Source organism: Anolis sagrei, chromosome 2, assembly GCF_037176765.1.
Source record: "Anolis sagrei isolate rAnoSag1 chromosome 2, rAnoSag1.mat, whole genome shotgun sequence".
Lineage (NCBI taxonomy): Eukaryota > Metazoa > Chordata > Lepidosauria > Squamata > Dactyloidae > Anolis > Anolis sagrei.
Window position 1 is genome coordinate 117,917,416 of NC_090022.1, and position 22,942 is coordinate 117,940,357.

General features: G+C 41.9%; 1 protein-coding gene across 4 annotated transcripts in view; it reads left to right on the top strand.

Moving 5' to 3' along the window:
• Positions 1–8,957, top strand: part of LLGL2 (LLGL scribble cell polarity complex component 2) — a 78,199-nt gene extending 69,242 nt beyond the window's left edge. For 3 of the 4 annotated variants that reach the window (XM_060764683.2, XM_067463785.1, XM_067463786.1), the window contains exons 22-26: positions 1,520–1,560; positions 2,184–2,231; positions 4,342–4,384; positions 6,051–6,112; positions 8,238–8,957. In XM_060764683.2, the coding sequence (XP_060620666.2) occupies positions 1,520–1,560; positions 2,184–2,231; positions 4,342–4,384; positions 6,051–6,112; positions 8,238–8,245 (202 nt within the window). In that variant the 3' untranslated portion in view covers positions 8,246–8,957. The remainder of the gene's footprint in view (positions 1–1,519; positions 1,561–2,183; positions 2,232–4,341; positions 4,385–6,050; positions 6,113–8,237) is intronic. The other variant, XM_067463788.1, reaches the window with a different exon arrangement.
• Positions 8,958–22,942: the final 13,985 nt, after the last annotated feature.

The window sequence follows — 22,942 nt, forward strand, 5'->3', positions numbered from 1 at the left end:
TTCAAACCAATTTGAAGACTGCTCTTCAAACAGGCCTTTGACCTTATTTAGGAATCCTTACTGATTGTATTTGAGGACTAGTGTTATTTTACCTCACACTTTATGGACTAATATTGACTGCATAGAATCATAGAATCAAAGAGTTGGAAGAGACCTCATGGGCCATCCAGTCCAACCCCCTGCCAAGAAGCAGGAATATTGCATTCAAATCACCCCTGACAAATGGCCATCCAACCTCTGCTTAAAAGCTTCCAAAGAAGGAGCCTCCACCACACTCCGGGGCAGAGAGTTCCACTGCTGAACGGCTCTCACAGTCAGGAAGTTCTTCCTAATGTTCAGATGGAATCTCCTCTCTTGTAGTTTGAAGCCATTGCTCCGCGTCCTAGTCTCCAAGGAAGCAGAAAACAAGCTTGCTCCCTCCTCCCTGTGGCTTCCTCTCACATATTTATACATGGCTATCATATCTCCTCTCAGCCTTCTCTTCTTCAGGCTAAACATGCCCAGTTCCCTAAGCCGCTCCTCATGTTTATATTTGTAGCTACTGTTGCATTTTGTTGATTTTAAACTAAATGGTTTTTATGTGGTTATAGTTAATTGTGATAATGTATTTGATGTGTTTGCACTTTGAGTCCTTTTGTGAACTGCCCCAAGTCCCTCTGGGAGATAATGGTGGCATATAAATAAAGTAGTAGTTGTTATTATTCTATGATTTTACTGTTGTTTCCCAATACTGTAAGAATTTCTTTTATATTAGAATTGCTCTATACACATCTTTTGGTACGTTGATTGTTTTTAGAAACAAATGCCTTTCAGAATAGTGCTGTGCGAGCCAAGCATGCACTTTACTAGAGATTTAAGATTGTCTGCACATCACACCTATCTCCAAAAACCTATCCATTTCACCTGTCATGTCCAGCATTTTTTTAAAAATTTTAATCATTACATTTGGCCTGGCCTTAGTTTTAAATGCATCGTGGTGTTATTGTCTAATGTTTACTGCTAGTCTTTTAATGTTTATTGTTTTGTTTTATGAGTTTATTTATTGTTGTATTTGTTATGCTGTTGTTTTATTGATGTGTTGGGCCTCGGCCTCTTGTAAGCTGCACCAAGTCCTTCGGGAGATGTTAGCGGGGTATAAATAAAGGATTATTATTATTATTATTATTATTATTGCCTTTCCTTCTTGCTTAGAACAGTTCCAGTTGTTGTTGCTGTTCCTCTGTTTTGTAAATCAACCATGGTCCCTTCTACACTGCCATATAAATTGAGATTATCTGCTTTGAACTGGCTTATATGGCAGTGTAGACTCATATTATCCAGTTCAAGGCAGATAACCTGGATTATTTGATTCGATAATCTGGATTATATGGCAGTGTAGAAGAGGCCTATGACTTCAGTAAAAGTCCACTTGTTGTGAGTATAAGAATTGACTAGTTGTATCTGACCTAGCTAGTTCAAATGAAACCCATTCATGATTGTTTGTTTTACTGGCTCTTTTTTCTTCTTTTTTCTTCTATAGCAAAGATTCAGGATGGAGTTCTGGTGATCAACATGGAGAAGGTGACTAAAAATAAATATATTGCTCACATATTGTTTTGACTAGTAATGTAAATTAGAATCCGGATTAGATTACTCTTAACAGTACAGTTTATGAAGACAGTTCAATTCAGCAATTCAATTGAGATGTAGCCGGAAGGCTGCTGACTCCCATCAATAAGAACCAATATATCTTGCCAGAACTTAGAGCTTCATGTTTGTTTGCTTTTTTCTGGGCACAGTTTGAAATATTGTATGGCTGTTTTTAACAGTCTGAGATGGTAAATGCTAATGTTAGAATCTAAAATCAGTTCTTCCTAGAAAAGGCTGGGTTATCATCATTTAGAGCAGAGTTTCTTAAACTGTGCTCCTCCGGATGTTTTGGACTTCAGCTTCCACAATTCCTAACAGCTGGTAAACTGGCTGGGGTTTCTGGGAGCTGAAGTCCAAAACACCTGGAGCAGCACTGATTTAGAGGAACAAGGTGTCATTAATTCATAGAATTTTTAACAGGTTCTAGAACAGAGTGTGATAATCATACAGTTTTTATACTGGACTAAAATAAAATGTTGCTAGATATCTAGAATCCTGCTTTGGTCAGGGGAGGAATTGACTGCTTCAACCTATCTGACAATTTTGTCTTTTAGAGAAGCCACCAGGCCGGCTGATGGAACATGCTCTGCTCAATGATGAAAGTAAGATGGACTTCCTTTGCATAACGGGGTGATGAGATCAGCATTTGGGAGGAGGCATGAATCTGTTGGAATATTTTGTTTGTACAGTTGTCCCTTTGCTTTTGTGGATTTGATCATTCACAGGTTTAATTAAAATGTATTATCTATGAATATTTAGACTTTACAGCAATAGTAATCAACCTTTGGGTCCCCAGATAATTTGGCCTTCAACTCCCAAGAAATCCTAACAGCTGGTAAACTGACTGGGATTTCTGGAAGTTGTAGGCCAAAACACCCGGGGGCCCACAGGTTGAGAACCACTACTTTACAGTGTGATTCTCTGGTCAACTTCCTCTAGTCATGCTGGACAATCTAGAGATTTCTAGAGTGAACACCTTTCTAGTAATCTCTATGACCTCCAGTGCAAGTCTATACTTGTTACCTTCTAGCTAGAAGAAATTCCTAGAGACGTGTTCTCTTGGTTTTTTAAAACTAGCAATTTCATTATTCATGGTTTTTCATTTTCATGGGAGTCATGTGCCCTGAATGCGAAGAGCTTGCTGTAGAGATCTAACCTCGTGGTTATCCATGGCAGCCATCTAACTTTGGGATTATATTTTTGTGGGCATTAGTCAATTTGGACAAGAAAGGAATTGGTAGTATTCCCCAATAGGTAAAGATTGTATTTATATGTCTTATGTATACAGCTGCCTATTGGTACTTAGTAACTGCCTTCACTATCTACATACCACCCTTTTCAAGCAACCCTTCTGGATGTTTTTGAGACCTGATCTGTTGCCTTTCCACTAAAAGCACACAGTATGGTCTCACCATCCCTTGCAAATTTACAATGATAGAAATTATGAGATATGTCATAGGAACAACCCCCAAAATTATAAAAAGCTTTGCAAAATTTAAACATTTATATGGTTCATGGGTAGGATAGTAACCTTAATGGAGATGACTGTATTTAAGATACTTTTCTGTTCTACTTTTACTACAAGGAGCTTGTGACTGTCTTCACTCCCTTCTTATCTTCACAACAGCTCTGTGACATCAGTCAGACTAAGGGTCCCTCCACACAGCCCTATATCCCAGAATATCAAGGCCACAATATCTGCTTTGAAATGGGTTATCTGACTCCATACTGCCATATATTCCAATTCAAAGCAGATAATGTGGGATTTTATTCAGATGTGTGGAAGGGGCCTAAGAAAGAGTAACTGGCCCAAGATCACCCAGAGAGTTTCATTACATTTCCCACATCCTAGTCTAAATATTATGATGTAAAAAGGCCTTCACATGGTCATTTTTTAGATCAGTTATAGAAACTACTCCAGAAAAGTCATTTTCCTAAATTCTGAATTGAGCACAGTATTCAATTCAGAATTTAGGAAAACTGCTTTTCTGAGGTAAGACTGGTACACTGCAAGCTAGGAACAAATACATAGAGACTCTTGTTCTGTGATTCACACAGTTCAGGTAGTCACATCCTGGGTATTTTTTGGGAAGAAGTTATTTGCAGGAGTTTGTTCATGCAAGTCGAAGGTTTCACCAGACTAAACGTTTAAGAAAATAACACAAGATCTTTGAATTTAGATGTTCATGTATTGCACCACAAAGTTTTGTTTATCTCACACACCCACACTCTGATTTTAGCCATTTTAAATTTACAAGCTTTTAGGAGAGAGTACCATTATTTCCCATGTACAATCTGAGCAAAGTAAGCTAAAATATCTAGAAAATCTTTTCCTAAGTTTGGTATTACTCTCAGTAAATCAGTTGCAAAGCACTGGCAATTCTGGAGCAAACTTATTATCTTGTGAATTCATTTAGCCTGGGCAGCAAAAAAGTGTCTCAGATTTTGATTATTTTCAGAACTATACCCAAAGCATATTGCTGGTGTGTGGGATTGAACTTTATGTGACAAGAACACCATTCACTGGAGATAAAATTTGTTAAGCCCTCTGAGTCCATTGCTGATGTTCTGTCATCCGTCTGTGGAGGATAGCATTTGAAAGAGACAGGTCCAAAGGGACACAAAGGGAACAACACTGGCTCTTGAATCACCAATGCTTAGCAAAATCTGTGTTCACTCACTTCTCTTGGCTGCTTTCTTTCTTCCTTTCAGATGTTCTGAAGGAAATCCAAAGCACTCTGGAGAGTGGAAGGGGGTGAGTGCTCTACACTCAAGCTTCTGTGTATTTTTGCTGGGGTTTTGGGAGGTTTCTTCCAGTGAAAGAAGGGAAAGCGAGAAAGGGCCAAGGAAGATTGCAGATCAGCTCTTTAGCAAACATGGAGTATTGGGTAATGTTGTTTTGTTCAAGGGCTTCCTTCTCATTCTCAGATTTTTTAAAGCTGATCCTGCAGTTCTGGGTGTAGGAGCTTTGAAATGCATGGCGATAAGCAGATCCCTTTTCTGAATTCTAATTATTATATTTCAAGCTAACTTGGCTTGGGGACAAAGAGTTTCCTATCCCTGCCTTGTGAAAACATAAAATGTCTTTGTGGAAGCAGGTTAGGAGTACTTTAAAATTTTATTGTTCTTTTAAGAGACCTTTGGGTCAGGATCAGAAATATGTCTTTAAGTAAATAGCAAAGAAGTACATATCCAATGAAAGTGAAGTAGAAGAAATGTGTATGAACTGGGCCCTTGGCCATTTTCATTGTGTTGTCCTAGAGCTGTAATTCTTCTTTCTCAAAGGGAGGACAGCTTCTTCTGCTTCATAGGTTAATGCAGTGGTTCTCAACCTGTGGGTCCCCAGGTGTTTTGGCCTACAACTTCCAGAAATCCCAGCCAGTTTACCAACTGTTAGGATTTCTGGGAATTGAAGGCCCAAACATCTGAACATTAGGAAGAACTTCCTGACTGTGAGAGCCGTTCAGCAGTGGAACTCTCTGCCCCGGAGTGTGGTGGAGGCTCCTTCTTTGGAAGCTTTTAAGCAGAGGCTGGATGGCCATTTGTCGGGGGTGATTTGAATGCAATATTCCTGCTTCTTGGCAGGGGGTTGGACTGGATGGCCCATGGGGTCTCTTCCAACTCTATGATTCTATGATTCTATCTGGGGACTCACAGATTGAGAACCACTGGATTAGTGCTTCATGGATTATCATGATCTTCACACTACTAATTATATTCCTATGGTTCTACTTTTAACTTCCATGAGTGCTTCCTGTGGGATCCTGAGATCTGTAGTTAGAAAAGGCACCAGAACTCTCCAAGAATTCTGAACTGCAAATCCCAGGGTTTCCTGTGAAGATGCCATGGCAGTTAAAGTGTAATCATAGCATTATAATTGAGAAATACGAAAGAACCCCTGGTTGTGAATGCACCACCCTGTAAACAGTTGCTTTCCCCACATAAAGTGAGCCCCATAAGCATGGAACCAGTATCTGCCTTATCACTTACCTGCACCCATTTTCTAGATCTTCCAGATGATGCTTTGGTGCTTCTCTTGCAAGTTATCATAGAGTTGTGTATACCCCCTTAGAAATCTGTACGTCCTCCAATGCAATTATAGTATGCTGGGACCAGAACTGAAGTAATTTAATAGTGTTTAGTTGTATTCATTGGTTTCACATAATCACAGTCTGGTTGGGAAAATATGCTCTCTTACTATAAAATGTACCCTTTAAATCAGTTGCTTGAATGGGACAGGTATATAAATTCCATATATTCAGTAGGTTTAGCGTAATTAGCAATTATTCATTTAGATTTAGCAGCGACTAGTATTTTCTGTTAAATGTTGATGCAGAAGATTGTGGAATCCAAAATTACAGGACAAACACAGTCTAGCTCATAGTGATTTCCATCTGATGATGTGTTCATTGTCTTTGCAGCAGTTACAGCGACAGAAATTCACGAAAAATTCAAGTAGGACACAGACTAAGTAATGGAGGAGGTAGGTGTGCCAATCTTGACTTAAAAGATGACTTAAAGAATTGTAGTGCATCACAGAAAATATAGCTTGATATGCTTATCCTTGCCTTCTGTTCTCCCTGCTTCTGGTTAACATGAAAGGAGACAACAGCAAACTTCCATTTGCAGCTTGTCACAAACCACTTTTCCATTTTTACCAGAATACTAGAAAATTATTCGTTCTGTAAACCACAGTATCAATCCAAAACAGTTTTAGTAAAGTATTAATTTATTTCTAGCCTTGAGAGCCAGAAAAAAGGCCATCCCCAATTTTCAAAGTCTGTTTTGTAGTCATGCTAGCCTTATGGTGATTCTTGAGTTGGTAGCTGCCAATAAGGCCTTTAAGCATCTTTCTCTGCTGCTACAATTCGTAATCAGCCGGTAAATGTTTGTCTGGCAAATAATTTTTTTAATTCCCACTTTTTCCTACATTTTTTCTCTCTAAAGTAAGCTGTAGCTGGGAAATCAGCCAAATGTTCACTTCATAAGCCAAAAGTAATAATCTAGCCTTTGACTGACCTAATTTCTTCCTCTCCAATTACCTCCCCAACCAAGATCAGTAAGGACTGGACTTCTATCCTGCTCTGAGTGTTGAAAACCACAAATTTTTGAGGCAAAATAGATTGTTCAGGCCAACTTCATTCTCAACATGGTTTAGCAATACTAAAACAATTCTAACAGAGGCTAGTCATTTGTACGGCCAAATTCCTTTCCTCTCCTAATTTCTTGCTATGTGGAAATCAGCAATTGGACAGAAGGCAAGCTCTTTAACCTCAGCAGGTTGAAAGCCAAAAGTAAGGTCACAAAATTTCTGTTATAGAACTCCAATATGCTGATGATAATAGTTTCTGTATATTCAGAGGAAAACCTACAAACCACTTCAAATACTTTTGCAGAAGCATATTCATAGCTTGGCCTCTCATTAAATATCAAGATCACTAAAGTGCTCTGCCAGCTGGCACCAAGCCATCCCCCTGCAATGCCGGAAATGAAGCTTAATGGTGCAATGCTAGAAAATGTTGGCCATTTCCTCTATCTAGGCAGCCACCTCTCCACAACATTGACACCGAAATACAATACTGTGTGAGCTCTGCAAGTGCAACATTTTTTTCAAATGTAGCAGAGTATGTTCAGAAATTGGGACATTCCTAGGGATACCAAGATGTTGGTTATAAAGCTTTCAACGGTGTTGTATGCCTTCAAAACATATACCATCTGCAAACGTCACTCTTGATTTCTGAAGAGATTCCATCAGTGTTGCCTCCAAAAAATCCTATAAATCTCTTGGTGGACAAATATCCATGTTCTGGAAGAAGCAAAGACCACCAGCATTGAAGCCATGATTCCCCACCATTAACTTCGCTAGACTGGCCATGTTGTCCAAATTCCAGATCACTGTCTCCCAAAGCAGTTATTTTATTCTCAGCTCAAGAACAGAAAACAGAGTGTTGGTGGACAACAAAAGAGATTTAAAGATGGGCTTAAAGCCAGCCAAAAATGTGATGTAAACACCAACAATTGAGAAGTCCTATGATTCAAGTGTTGTAACCGGCAGGCAGCTGTTACCAACAGTGCTATGGATATTGAAGGGGCATTGATACAGGGCAAGAGGAAGAAACATGCCAAGACAAATCCTTGTCAGGACTGCCTTCTATCTCAAAATCTAAATCATGCAGATCCAGAATTAGTCTTTACAGTAACTTATGGATTCACTGCTAAGACTACCTCTGGAAGACACAAGTGATCAGCCATGAGTGATCACCCATGACATGACTTGCCATGTAGTTAGGTAAATTGAATTAGGTCTCCCAGATTTTTCTGGACCACAAATCCCACATACTCTAACCAGTACAGCCAGTAAAACTCTGTCTAGATTTGGATGGCCGTTGGTTGCCCACCATTGTTCTTGTAGAATGTTCTTTGTCAGCTGCTACCAATAGATATTAAAATGTCTGCAAAAATTCTGTATAGCAAAGGCCTTGCTCAAATTATCTTGCATGCAGAGTTCTATTGTGTCTCCTGCTTAGTCAATGCTCTTTTGAAGTCAACAGTGAAGCAATTCTCTCTTCATACTATGTAAAGCTAACTGTGCTATTTTCTCTTTCCAGCAGAATGATTGTGCTTTGACCATGTCATTTTGATACGTGGCATTTGGAAAGAGTGCCATAACACTACTGACTGTGGGTCCAGCATCCATGAGGGAGAGGCCTCCACTGACCATGACCTTGAATCCCATGGCAGGGCTGAGTCTCGCTTGGCCACGCTGAGCTCTGGGTTTTCCCTGTCTTCACAGTGCCTCGTCTGAAGCCTTCCTGGCTCTCTTGAGTCTGAAATGGCTCCCTTGACCTCTTTTCCTTCATGCCTCTGGATATTATGTTCTTTTTGCAGTTCCTCAAATGTTTGCACATTTTTTTGGAAAGATTTCTACTGGGATGGGTTTTAAATTATAAATATCGCTGCCTTGTAAGCAGATTTTTTAAAATAAATGTTGTTACCTCTGATTAAGATTATTTTTTGTACATTTTTTAAACATTGTAATTGGTGTTTTAATAGAGGCATATTTTAGAAGAATTCTTTTTTGAAAAAAAATTGAATGAAATAATATATGTAAGATTAGATCACTGTGGCTGCTGTAACCTTTCTTTTTTTTCTATGAGGAAATTGCAAGATTTTAATCTTTTTACTGTACTGTTAAGTGGCAGACTTGTGTACAATCTTATTTTTGTAGCATTTCAAATTGGGGAAATTAATCAAATTTGATTTGATTTTTGTGCGGACACTACATTGATCTGTCTTTAAATAAAGAAAGACCTTTACACGTTTCAGAATCTTTCTGTTACTCATCTTGGTGGTTCTCTTCTTTTTGCATCTTCTGAAGTTTTTGCAGATTTGCAGCTGCAGAAGAGAGATATGGCCCTCCTATTTTAGGTATTTTGTGACTTTTGGGTTTTGCTTTGTTCTTAGTCCAAAGGTATTCAAAATAATCACTCCATGACTGACCATGCAAATGTCTTTTTATAAGCTAAAGTTTGAGAAGTTATTCCAGTCTGAGGACTGAATTCAATTTCAAAGACATACTCAGGGGCCACATTCCAGTGGTGGACAGGGGAAAAGACAAAAGGTTTTACTGCTAGTTACTAAACCTTCGATCTGGTCCTTTAGAAAGGGAAAAGACCTATACTGTAGGCTTGTTAGGTTCAGTTCGAAAAAACCTAAAATTCGGAAAAACCTACTGAATTTGGATTTTTGAACCATGCAGGAAAAGTGGAAGGAGCAATTCCGAATTTGAACCACTTGCCCATTCTTCGGAATTATTCTCGAATGTCTCCCACAGTTATTTTGATTTTCAGAACCATTAAGCAACTTTGGTAAAGCCTAAACAAACAGTTTTAAAATCTCACAGTTTTCGTTCCCTGGCAAGTGGCGATGCAGAGAGAAGAGGTGGGCATAGCTAAGTACAACTATTCTTGAAGGCCACGCCCCCAGTGATAGAGATTGCAAAGGGTCCTGTAGTTTAACAGCATAGTTTGCAGGAAACCTGTGTGAAGTGTGCCATGTGTCAACCAGCTCCAATCTTCCTACACACTTTTTAATCTTAGTTTTAAGATGCACGGAGAGGCAATCAAAATAGAATTAAATATATCTTGTAACAGTTTCAAGGGAGCTATCTGTGTTTCTTTGTCTCAAAAACAAATTTTAAGGACTGATACATTTGTTGTGTGGCAAACCTTGCCAGAATTGAATCCACTTGGTTACATATATGAAGTGTTTTCCTAAAGGGAGGTACCTGCTTGTAATGATTCTAAGTAGTGAAAGAAGTACTGCCATTGCACCTCCTTTTTTCTTTGATAAGCTGCATGTCTCCAACATGCACACAGACACACGCATACCTCTTCTATAACCTACACTGAGATCTTATGTGTATACCTTCATCACATGTATCTACTTGAGTGGACTTTGTTGTTATTTGCTGTCAATTTAACTTTGATTGATGGTGGCTCTATGGCTGGGAGACCTCAATGAGCCTTAGTCATCAACTGCCCCTCTCACTCTTGTAAACTCAGGGCTGCAGCTTCCTTACTTGAATCGATCCACCTGTAATGCAGTGTTCCTTTTTAGCTGCTGTCTTCCACTTTACCATTCCACATAACTGAATTTTCCAATTAATCATGTCATCTCACAATACATCTCAAATACAACAGGCTTGGTTTATTCATCTTGGTTTATAGTGAGAATTTGAACTTGATTTGCTCTTTGGTGCATTTTTGTCTCTGGGTTCTTGTAGATTTTTCAGGCTATATGGCCATGTTCTAGAAGCATTCTCTCCTGACATTCCACCTGCAACTATTGCAATAGATGCAGGCAAAACGTCAGGAGAGAATGCTTCTAGAACATGGCCATATAGCCCAAAAAACCTACAACAACCCAGTGATTCCAGCCATGAAAGTCTTTGACAATACATTTTTGTCACTGTTTGAAAGCCCATGGAGTCTGTAGAACTCTCTACTTATGCCACATTTTAAATGAGTTGAATTTCTTCCTGTCAGTATTCTTCTGTGTTACTCTTTCACAGGCACAAAAATATGAAATTGGAAATATTATGGCATTTGGTTGGTCCACTAAAACATTCACCATGATATATTTGGTCCCATGTGAGCAGAGCTTTACAAACTGTTGTGACATATAAGTGTATTGGCTGCAGTGTATAGGTGTGTCATGTGAATATAACATGTCAAATAAGTGAGAAATATTTTTTTGTGAGATAAGTTGTGCCCTCATACATTTTGTTTTTACAGTTTATGTATGTGCCCATCTCTCTTATAAGGTGTTGATTTAATTTCTGGTTTACTAGTAAAACTGAATTAGGTAAAGTAAAGGTTTTTCTCTGACATTAAGTCCAGTCATGTCCAACTCTGGGGGTTGGTGCTCATCTCCATTTCTAAGTGGAAGAGCCAGCATTGTCCGTAGACACTTCCAAGTTCATGTGGCCGGCATGGCTGCATGGAGCACTGTTATCTTCCAGCTGGTGCAGTACCTACTGATCTATTCACATTTGCATGTTTTCGAACTGCTAGGTTAGCAGAAGCTGTGGATAACAACGGTCAGCAAAACTGAATTACTGTGTCACGAAATGCTTAAAAAGTGTGTCACTGACATGAAATGTTTGGAAAGCTCAGCATTAGAGTATCATAAGCACCCAATTCCAATTCCATTTCCTACCACTGGAGGGGACAAGTGGCCTTCCTGTACAATGATTCAAAATCCATAGCTGGTGGAATAGTAGGGCTGGGCGGTTTCGTTTCGTTAATTCATAATTCGTTAATAATTCGTTAATTTTGTTGATTACGAAGCGATAACGAACCATTCTGGAGCAATTTTTTTAAAAAACGAATTTTTAAAGACGTTTTGTAAATGCTTCGTATTTCGTTATTGTATTCGTTTTGTTATTGTTCTGAGGTCGTTTCGTTATTATTTCCGCATGTCTGGGCCAGTTTTATGGTTTAATTAGTGAAAAAAAATTATGATATCACACCAACAGTCAACAACAGAGGGAGAAGGAAGCTTCAGAAGTTTTTGGAGGTTTTTTAGCGTATTTCGCGGTCGCGTCCGCCATTAACGAATCGATTCGTTATTGTTTCGGAAATCGATTCGTTATTTTGTTACCATTTACGAAATTTCGTAAATATCAAACTTTTTAAAAGGAAAATTTTGTAATTATTTTAAATATCGAAACGCAAAAACCCCCAAAAAACGAATCGATTTTAGAAACAAATTTTTCCGTTGTTACCCAGGCCTATGGAATAGATCTCCATATCCTGCTTTCATCTGAAAAACAAACATCTCCTGTAAGTAGCTGGGCTAATGTGTGACCTTTACCTGCCCTTATCTATTATTTGTGTTATTTCTTAATCTCATAAATCATAACAACGACAAGGCTAGCAGCACCTTACATGAACAGATCTATTTGTAGCATACGCTTTGGTAGACTAAAGTCTGCCTCATCAGGTCCAGAGAGCACTGTCCTATGTTGGCAGGCATATATAGGCATACAGCTAGAGCAGGAAAGGGGAGTTAAGAGAAGAGCAAAATGGAGGAAGCATTATATGTGGCAACTCAGTTCCAGATGAAATATAAGTGGGCTTATTCACATTTTCAGCTACACAAATCTTTTTTGAAACCCAGTATATAAGAGCAGAGGGAGGCAGAATATATGGGAAGATGTCTAAAATAAACTGGCCTCTTCAATTTTGACAGGTTAGTCAAATCATGCTATCCTCATCCATGCCTTTCATCCACCCTTTATTCAAACAGCTGATAAGCTCTGGAAGTTAGTATTTCTAAGAAGGCAAAATAGGTCTTCCCCAAACTTTTTGAATGTGGGTGCCTTTGACAAATGTAGCAATGGTATCTGTTTTATCTGAACTTTTTTTTAAAAAAATGGTTAAACTTGAGGGTTTAATTTTTTTAAAATGTGTGTACCATCTCCTTACCAGTCTTTCTTTCTTTTCCCTCCTCTATGAAGGTTAAAGCCTAGCAGGTAAGAGCAGGGGGAATTATAGTCTGTATTGAAGACAGGGTGACCAGATGAAAGAAAGGAGAGGATTGTTATAGCTTTAGTAGAAGACAGAATTCAGGTGGGATGTTTCTACACTGCAGAATTGATGCAGTTTCATACCACTTTAACTGCCATGATTAAATGCTATAGAATTATGGGAGTGTTTTACAACATCTTTAGCCCTTGCCAACTAGCACTAGTGCCTCACCAAACTACAACTCCAAGGATCCCATAATACTGGGCTGTGGTAGGTACAGTGGCATCAAGGTGTATTAATTCTGCAGTGTAGATGCACCCTAGTTGTACTTTGTCTTGCAAGCTCCCACTAACAAAATTCCTTCACCACATAACTACAGTATAAAATGCTGTAATCTGGCATCTTTTGGTATTGCTCAAGTATAGGATGTGTTTGTTCCCTTCCTTTAAAGGAAATGAAGTTTCATGAGCTTCTAGTTTCTTCTCAGCACCTTAAGAAACCTGACACAAGGGTTTTATTGCTTTCGGTCAATATCTCTCTCTTTCTACTCCTTTCATGGAGTACAATGAATGAATGAACAAGTACAATGGAGGACCTTCTTGCAGCAACACCGGAAGCACTCCCAAGTGGCCAGATACTGGTCAAAGGACATTTAAGCAGCTACCAAACTCACAAGTTGTGTATTTTTCCGTTTGTTTGCTTTGTTCTGTTAGAAATGTAATATAATGGACTGGTTGCTCTGACACGACAAATAAAATAAATAATGAATTAATGCATGGATGTTATTATATGGTCACAGACCATGAGTTTAAAACACTAAAATCAGAAGCTCAAAATATTAAAAGCAGAAAGTCCAGAATATGCAACCATCTTAATCAGCTTATATATGGCACTTAATTAAAATCTGTGGATATAGATATTAAAGGTGGGTACAATACATAGGGCTAGCAGAAGGGCTCAACTCCCCCAGCTCCACAGAGGATGCATTTATACTGTGGTGCTTTGATATCACTTCCACTGCAATGGCTCAATGCAGTGGAGCCATGGGAGTAGTAGTTCTACATGGTCTTCAGCCTTCCTTGCCAAATAGTGCTGGAGCCTTACCAAACTACAGTTCTCACAATTCCAAAGCACTGAACCATGTCAAGGTGTTGTCAAATTTCATTAATTGTACAGTTTAGATGCACCCAGTCAAGAACAGCACCATTCTGCCATTTGGTTCATAGCACTTGGTGTACCAGATCATCTCTGAACTTTTTTATGAGGTAGATTAAACTTGCAACCCATCCACTGAGTTTAACAGCAAGAAGTCAACCATTGCTTCAAGAAGAAACCAGATGTTTCTAATTGTTTGCATGTTGAAACTAATGCAGCAAGCAACAGAGTTTGTGGGAATGGGCTGGCATTTCTGTCTTTTGAACAAAAAAAATGAAAAAGATAATAAATCAGACAAGGTTTTCCTGTGAACTTTGTATGATTGCAGATGATATTATGACTTCATATGTGGTTAATACAAGTGTCACAGATTGACCCTCTTCCCATGGAAAGGGAACCTGGAAAGCCTCAATTTGCATCTTTAAAACTCTCAGCCATGCCTTAGAAAAAGTAACCCCTACTTAGATCTCAGCAGCTCTAACCAAAATCAGAAGTCTGCTTCAGATAAGTACTACCTTTTTGCTGGCTCTACAGCTCTCTTTTACTTCAGGAGCTGCGGGTTTTGTTTGTCTATAGACGGGACCCTCTTTCACCACCACTCTGTCACACGTCCTTCATATTGGTCCTTAAAGGGCAAGCCATACATGAAGATATAAATCTAGCCCTTTGATGTAGGATTGTGTCCACAAGGATGCAATGAGTTTGATTTAAAGAAAATCCAAAGCCAGCTTGCAAAATATCTGCCAAGCTTTATGCCTTAAAATATCTTTTAAAATAGAAACTCCAAAGTGATAGGTGATTCACCTAATTTATTTTTCAAGGCTCTTTAAATAGTAATGGGGGTTATGTTTAAAGGGCAAATAGCATTCCTCAGAGGCCTCTTTAGTCAATTTGCCCCTGATGATTTTTTTTTTAATGATGGGATGGACTGGGGACAATATGAATCCCCCCCCCCCCCCGCATCTTATAGTGCTTCTTTTTGATGTGGGGAGGGCAGATAATGAAGAAATTGTGTGCAATTAGCCTCTTGAACTATGAAAATTTATTTTATTTATAAACTTTTAAAAACATTTATTTCAGAAATTTAACAAAGCAAGCATCTTCGCCAGGAAGTTAACTGCTGTGTGTCTGATACTATCCAAAGCACCATTAACAAGCATTTCTTAAAAACATGGCAATTTCTGTTCGGTTGCCCCATTACAGCCCATCTTCTGCAGCCACTCCCTGGTGTATCGTTTCTTTGGCGGGAGGTGACCATTTTGAGAAGAATTCATGCATTCTCTAGGTGACATCATAGGGCCAGGTTGGGAAGTGCTTCTCTCCAGATGTAAGTGCTCTGGTTGTGCGTGACTCAGGTTGGCAGCCGCCAGGTCAGTGTCAGGAGACACCCCCTCCACCGAGGGACAAATGGGAGAATGTCCCTGGAAAGGCTGGTGCCCCCTCTGCCTGGGGCTGAAGCTCCAATAGAACGATTCCATCTGAGGAAGGTCTGCTGGTGTACTTATCACCGTGGCATCAACCAGAGGGTTGAATGCCAGGGGGGCAAGGCTTCTTAAGTGCTCTTCCCTCGTGGTTTGTACTTCTCTCTTCTGCACTTCCACATACATCTTCCTCTCAGGGGGCAGCAACCGTGGCCTCTTCTGTCCTGGTGGCTGGAGCACAATATCTGAAGTGCAGATGTGAAGGAATTCCTCATTGTCGCCAGTTTCCCAATCTGTGGTGATCCCGCAGGGTGCCAGGGGAAGATGGTGGGGAAGAGATTCAGCTTCCTGGAAACTCCTGGGTAGCGGACATGGAGGACAGGGAGCTTCCATTATGAAGAAGTAAACAGCATTTTCATTAGGCTCTGAGGAAGGACTGGTGAGCAACTGGGAAGGCTGTCTGCCATCCCCAGTCCTCTTCTCATGGTCTGGAACGCAGGTGGCTGACTGGCCCTCTGGCACTTGGCCAGACAAGGGGAGGCCTGACTGGAGCTTTAGCTTTTCATTCCATGCATGGAGAAACTTTTCCCTGCAGGATTTTGGCCTTTGCGCATCACTTGTATCCATGGCTTTCTCATCTTTCATGGCTGCAGTTTCTGTGTTAAGCACCTGAAAAAGTAAGGAGCAGGATTTAAAACACATTAAATTAAAGAACTTCCTAATACAAGGAATGTATTAAACAATGATACTTCTTTGTTGTTGTATACCAGTTTATAGCAATCCTAATGCAAATCTCTCATAAGGTTTTCTGAGGCTGGGAGTGTTTGACTTGGCCAAGGTCAACAAATGGACCTCCATGACTGAATAGCAAATTGAATACTATCCAGAGGCATAGTGCAATGAACAAACCATCATCCCTCTCTGGCCCCTTCTAGTACTCAGTCTCTTTACAGAAATGGAAGGAACCAATTTTCTCCATTTAAGAAGACTGGCAGATCAAGATCTGCAAACTGATACAAACTGACTGCTTTTAAGGAGAAATCTTTGATGAATTCAAGAAAGATTGGAACTTGCTTATTACTTTTTCACAACAATGTTGGGGGCAAATGTCAATCGTAGGATTTATGAATTACCAATAAATGAATTTATTAAAAGCAGAAATGTGGTTTTAGATTAATACGTAAAGGGGGTTGAACAATAAGGGATTGTTGTTGTTTATTCATTCAATCACTTCCGACTCTTCATTGACCTCATGAACCACCCATGCCAGAGCTCCCTGTTGGCCGTGGCCACCCCCAGCTCCTTCAAGGTCAAGCCAGTCACTTCAAGGATACCATCTATCCATCCATCTTGCCCTTGGTTGGCCCCTCTTCCTTTTTCCTTCCATTTTCCCCAGCATTGTTGTCTTCTCCAAGCTTTCCTATCTTCTGGCCAAAGTGCTTCATCTTTGCCTCTAATATCTTTCCCTCCAGTGATAAAACATTTTAAAAATTGGTAAGTAGAATTGTCTCTGTACTGGTGTGTGTTATGTGAGTATTGTTTGTGTGTACATGCTAATGGAGATATGTGTTTTGTTAGTGTATTTGGCTTTTGTTTTCATTCTCTAGTATGTTGTAGTGACAGGTAGTCGCATAGTTTGGTCAAGGAACATTATAAAAATCTGCTCTTTTGTATTATTTTTGTTTGTTTGCTGTGCTCTATTTCTAAATGAAACATTAATTAAAATACTTCTAGTTCCCCCTTTGTGTCTCTAAATGACATGTAGGAATAGCCTTAGCAGTATAAGATGCTACATAGGTCTCATGAGACCTCCTTAGCCTTAGGCATGGCTGGATCCACCCTGGCAAACGATGCAGCCTGAAGTGCATTATATGGCAGTGTAGATCCAGCCCATGAATTCCAAAACAATTGGGCAAATGTGTAATGGTTTTAATTGATTTTAAGTTCATTGTTATGTGTAGTAATTAGTTATGATGATTTCTTTTTGTACTGTATGTTGGCATTGAATATTTGCCATTATGTTGTAAACTGCCTCGAGTCCCCTCAGGGGTGAGAAAGGCAATATATAAATACACTAAATAAAGAAATTGTATAAGATTAAACATTAGTGGGATGACAATATTTTCATTGTCTATTTTACAGGGAAGTCCATTTTAATTGTTTTAAATACTGGGTTGTGGTAGGTTTTTTCGGGCTATATAGCCATGGTCTAGAAGCATTCTCTCCTGACGTTTCGCCTGCATCTATGGCAAGCATCCTCAGAGGTAGTGAGGTCTGTTGGAACTAGGAAAATGGGTTTATATATCTGTGGAATGACCAGAGTGGGACAAAGGACTCTTGTCTGCTGGAGCTAGGTGTGAATGTTTCAACTGACTAATCAAGATGGTCATGAATGCCTTCAACAATACATTGTTTTAAATACTTATGATTGCTATTATTTTTAGGTGGTAAGGGCAGAGGACAAAAAGAAGGTAGAAAAATGTAGAATGGGGAACTTAAATCTGTGGCCGCGGCAGAAGCCTGGTTTCTAATTTTGACAGTGAGAAGCTGCTTCCTCCCCGGCACCCCAGACCCAGCCTTGCCCACCTCCCACTGCACCTGAGGTGAGGGCCTTGCAGCCTAGTGTCTTGTGCAACCCAGAGGGAAGGAGAAGGGAGGGCTCCTCCTGCTGCTGCTGCTGCCCCTGCTGCCCAGGCTCCTCCTTCCCTGGAGCCTCCCAGAGGAGCTCACAATTAGGCAACAAAGGGGCAGTGAAATATTTAAAGGGAGCCGGTTTTCCAACCTGTGCTGTTTAATTGCTCTGGTTTTCTTTCCCCCAGTATTAATATTTTATCCCGTCGCTTCAGGTTTCTTTTGAAGCACAAGAGATTGGAGACTGTTTTTATTTTATTAAGAGTGACTCTGTCACCCTGAAGCAAATTGGGGAGGGAAATTAAAACTTCAACAGAGGCATCAGATTCTGGACACTCGCTTCATCACACTAGAGAATGAATCCACTTTAAATCCAGTTTCTGCCTCCTGTAGAATTCTGGGGTTTGTAGTTTGGTAAGGTTGTTAAAGGCTCCCCCCTAAACTACAAATCCCAGAATTCTGCAGGAGGCAGGAACTGAATTTAAAGTGGATCCATTCCCTAGTGTGATGAGGTAGCCCTGGTTAGGACTTGGGTGGGAAACTGACAACAAGTAGCAGGTGCTGTGGGTTCAGGGGAAGGAACTGGCAAAAACACCAGGCAGCAAGCAGCCATACCTTGAGGCTGAAAGGCTATTCAATACTAGTCAAGGTGGCCAATTATAACATTCACATCTGCCTCAAGCAGACAAGAGTTCTTTCTCACGCCCTTGGCATTCCACAGATATATAAATCCCGATTGCCTAGTTTCCAAGGGCTCTTCTACACAGCCCTATAACCCAGAATATCAAGGCAAACAATCCCACATTTTCTGAGTGTGGACTCAGATAACCCAGTTTCAAAGCAGATATTGTAGGATTTTCTGCCTTGACATTCTGAGATATAGGGCTGTGTGGAAAGGCCCCAACAAAGCTCCCAGCCTCTGAGGATGATTGCCATAGATGTAGGCAAAATGTCAGGAGAGAATGCTTCTGGAAAAAGGCCATACAGCCCAGAAAACTCCCAGCAACCCAGGGCCCCTCCACGCAGCCCTATATCCCAGAATATCAAGGCAGAAAATCCCACAATATCTGCTTTGAACTAGGTTATCTGAGTTCACACTCAGATAATGTGGGATTTTCTGCCTTGCTATTCTGGGATGTAGGGCTGGGTGGAAGGGCCTCCAGTGATTCTGGCCCTGAAAGCCTTCCACAACACACCTTGGAGTGTTCCTGGCCTAAAACCCCATGAAAAGGAATATTTTAAAACTCCAAATATCCCATATAAAGACCTCAAAAATAGGGTGCATCTTAGAATCGGAGGTGCTTTTTGATCTATGGCAAGATTTTGTTTCTGTTGGTGGCACTGAAATTATTGTGCGTCTTACAACCGACGGCATCATCTAAGCATCGGAAAAAATACGGGTGATGACTTCTCCCAGCTCTAGTTTGAAAGCGGGTTGGGAAACGGTTTTTAAAGTGAGCCGGTTTAAGGCGGGAAGGGGGTGCGGATGGGGCAGAAGTGCGCTTCGGGGCCAACATCTGGAGGGACCCGCAACTCCCGCCCTTGGCTTGAACGCGAATTCACTCGTGCTCTTTTTAACTCTTAAGGCGAGATCGCTCCACTTCCCAACGGGGCCCAAACCCAGGTCCCTCCCCCTTAGCGCCTGGCTGGGGAAAGGACTTTTTCCCCCTTAGAAGGATTTCGAAGGCCGGCCAGGAAGCCCCGGGCCGGTTGGGTCAGTCCCTTCCTCCCAGATTTTTTTTTGTTGTGTCAGGAGCGACGTGAGAAACTGCACGTCGCTTCTGGTGTGAGAGAATTGGCCGTCTGCAAGGACGTTATGCAAGGGACGCCAAGGTGTTTGGTTGTTTTTACCATCCTTTTGGGAGACTAGCTGCCTTGACTCCCACCCAAGCCCCAACTAGGGCTGCCTTCTCCCCGCCCTCCTGCCCAGATCCCACGATCCTAAGGGCCCTTTCACACAGCCCTATGTCCCAGAATATCAAGGAAGAAAATCCCACACGATCTATTTTGAACTGGGTTATCTGACTCAGTTCTTGTGGGTTTTTTCGGGCTATATGGCCATGTTCTAGAGGCATTTCTCCTGACGTGGCCATATAGCCCGAAAAAACCCACAAGAACTGAGTGATTCCGGCCATGAAAGCCTTCGACAATATATGGGTTATCTGAGTCCACATTCAGATAATGCGGGTCAGCAACTCTAATCCCGGATGGGGGTTGTTCGCCCACCTTTTCCCCGAAAACGTCCCTAGAGGTGCCTCTACACGCCAGTTTGACCCCAAGCTAAGGGATGATGGAAGTCCATCTCCCAGAATCCCGTGGCAGTGAAAAGGGAGCCAAGCTGCACTCAGTGTAGATGCCCCCTGGGCCTGTTTTCCTGGAGGACGGAGGCCAGGCTCAGCCCGAGAGCGCAAGTTGGAATTCGCCTCCTAAAATGGAGGAAAGAGGGAGAGCGAGCCTGCCTGTCCTATTCCCACGTGCTTGTCCTATCCCCGCGTGCCCCAGCCCGCGAAATCGCCCTTCCCTTCGACTGGAAGGTGGAGAGCGGGGGAAGGCAGGCTCCCTGCTTACCGGGAGGGCCGTTTGCTTGTCCTCGGGGGTTCCCTTCTCGGGAGAGGGCGGCCCAGGCGCTTCGTCCTCCTTTGGGGCCAGCGAGAGCGGGTCTTCCATTCCGGGGCCCATCGCGGCGACAGGGGTTCCGGCCCTGTGGAAAGGAAGGAAGAAAGAAAACACGCATCACCTCTGGTTTGCCTTGATAGGCCGCCTTTCTCCCCGAAGCGGGATCCAAGGCGGCTCACAACATGCCCTCTCCTTCGGGGCAGTTCTGCTGGGCGGGGGCAGCAGGGCAAAGTGGGCAGAGGCGCCTTTTGGGGCCAAGAAGGGTTTGGAGTCAGGGTTTCAGGCCGTAGGGGAAAGAGAGGGGAAGGCCTACCTTTCTGGTCCTGGAGGAAAGCTCGGGTGGAGGGTCCTGGTCCAAGAGGGGAACTGGATCCCGATGGAGAAGGGAGCCAAAGCCACGGCCTGTTCCTTGGTGAGCGAGCGAAAGAGGCCCTCTGGTCCAGGCAGGCAGGGCCAAGGGCCCTTTATGGGGGTTCCCTGGCCCACTCCCCACCCTCCTGCCCGCAGGGGAGCTCCTGGTTGGGCCACAGAGGAGGCGGGGCCCCTCCCCTCAACCCCGAGAGCCAACGCCTACGCCCTGCTCCCCTCCCCCCCCCCCCCGCTTTCCTTCTCATGCCCCTCATTGGGCATGCAGAATGGGTGCAGTCCAGTGTTTCTCAACCTGGGGGTCGGGACCCCTGGTAGGGGGTCGGGAGGGGGTCGCCAAAGACCACCAGAAAACACAGCATTTTCCGTTGGTCTTAAGGGTTCTGTGTGGAAAGTTTGGCCCAATTCTATACTTGGTAGGGTTCAGAATGCTCTTTGATTGAAGGTGAACTATAAATCCCACAACTACAACTCCCAAATACCAAGGTCTATTTCCCCAAACTCCACCAGTGTTCACATTTGGGCATATTGAGTATCCGTGCCAAGTTTGGTTCAGATCTATCATTGTTTGAATCCACAGTGCTCTCTCGATGTAGGTGAACTACAACTCTCAAAGTCAATGCCCACCAAACCCTTCCGGTATTTTCTGTTGATCATGGGAATTCTGTATGCCAAGATTGGTTCAATTCCATCCTTGGTGGAGTTCAGAATGCTCTTTCATTTTAGGTTAACTATAGATCCCAGCATCCCATAACTCCCAGATGACAAAATCAATGCCCCCCTCAACCCCACCTGTATTCAAATTTGGGTGTATTGGGTATTTGTGCCAATTTTGGTCTAGTGAATGAAAATATATCCTGCATATCAGATATTTACATTATGATTCATAACTAGCAAAATTACAGTTATGAAGTAGCAACAAAACAATTTTTATGCTTGGGGGTCACCACAACATGAGGGACTGAATTAAGGGGTCACAACATTAGGAAGGTTGAGAACCACTGGTCCAGTCCCACACCACTTTAACTGCCTTGCCTCAAGGCTATGGGGAGCTGGCTATTTCACCACAAAGATGTCTCAGGCTCCCATCCACACTGTTTCATACAGTTTCACACTGCTCTTGGAGAAACTGTTGTTATTGTGTATTATTATACAGGAAATCTGGGAACCAGTTTGAGTGAACCTCCTGGGTGGAAAGGATGACCCAAACCTCTGAATTGGAAGGACTTTTGTAGGAGTATGTGGCCTGGCTGTAGGAAGCTGAGAGGAGACTTACTATTAGAGCCCCCTTTCCTTCATTCTACCTCCCGACCATGGCTCCAGGTAGAAAAAAACTTGCAAGGCCAGGCAGGACATCATCCTCTCCTTCTCCAAAGGGAGAAACACTGGCAACTGTTTGTTTAGGGCCAAAAGGGTTTTTCACTGGTCCACTGCTTTCCACCGCTTTGAGCATTTTGCACTATGGGCCCTTCTACACTATCATATAACCCAGAATATCAAGGCAGAAAATCCTACTATATTTGCTTTGAACTGTGTTTTCTGAGTCCACACTGCTATATATTCCAGTCCAAAGTAGATAATGTGGGATTTTATTTAACTGTGTGGAAGGGGCATAAGACTCTGGAGTTCTACACTGGAGAATGAATCAGTTTAACCCCACCAGAACTATCCTGCAGTTCTGAGATTGGGAGTCTGAATAGGCAGCAATGCTCTCTGACAGTAAAGGCTAAAGACCTTGCAAAAGTACAACTCCCATGATTCCATGGTCTTGCTCCATGGCATTTCAATTGGTGTCAAACTGCAGTAATTATGCAGATCCACCCCAGGTTTTGAATCTCCACTCAGCCATAAAAATACAATCCACAAACGTGTGCCCAGAAAGCAAAGGGGTCTGTGAGACCCATTTGGCCTCTTATCATCTTGTCATCTTTTTGTTCACCTTTCCTATCTTGCAATCCATCTGCATTAGACATCTTCCTCCTGATCAGTGCAATACACAGCCACCCACTGGGTTTAGGGATGTTTTTGTTGTTGCTGTGTGCCTTCAGGTCATTTCCTGCTGATGAGAAACATAAGACAAAGGTAATGACA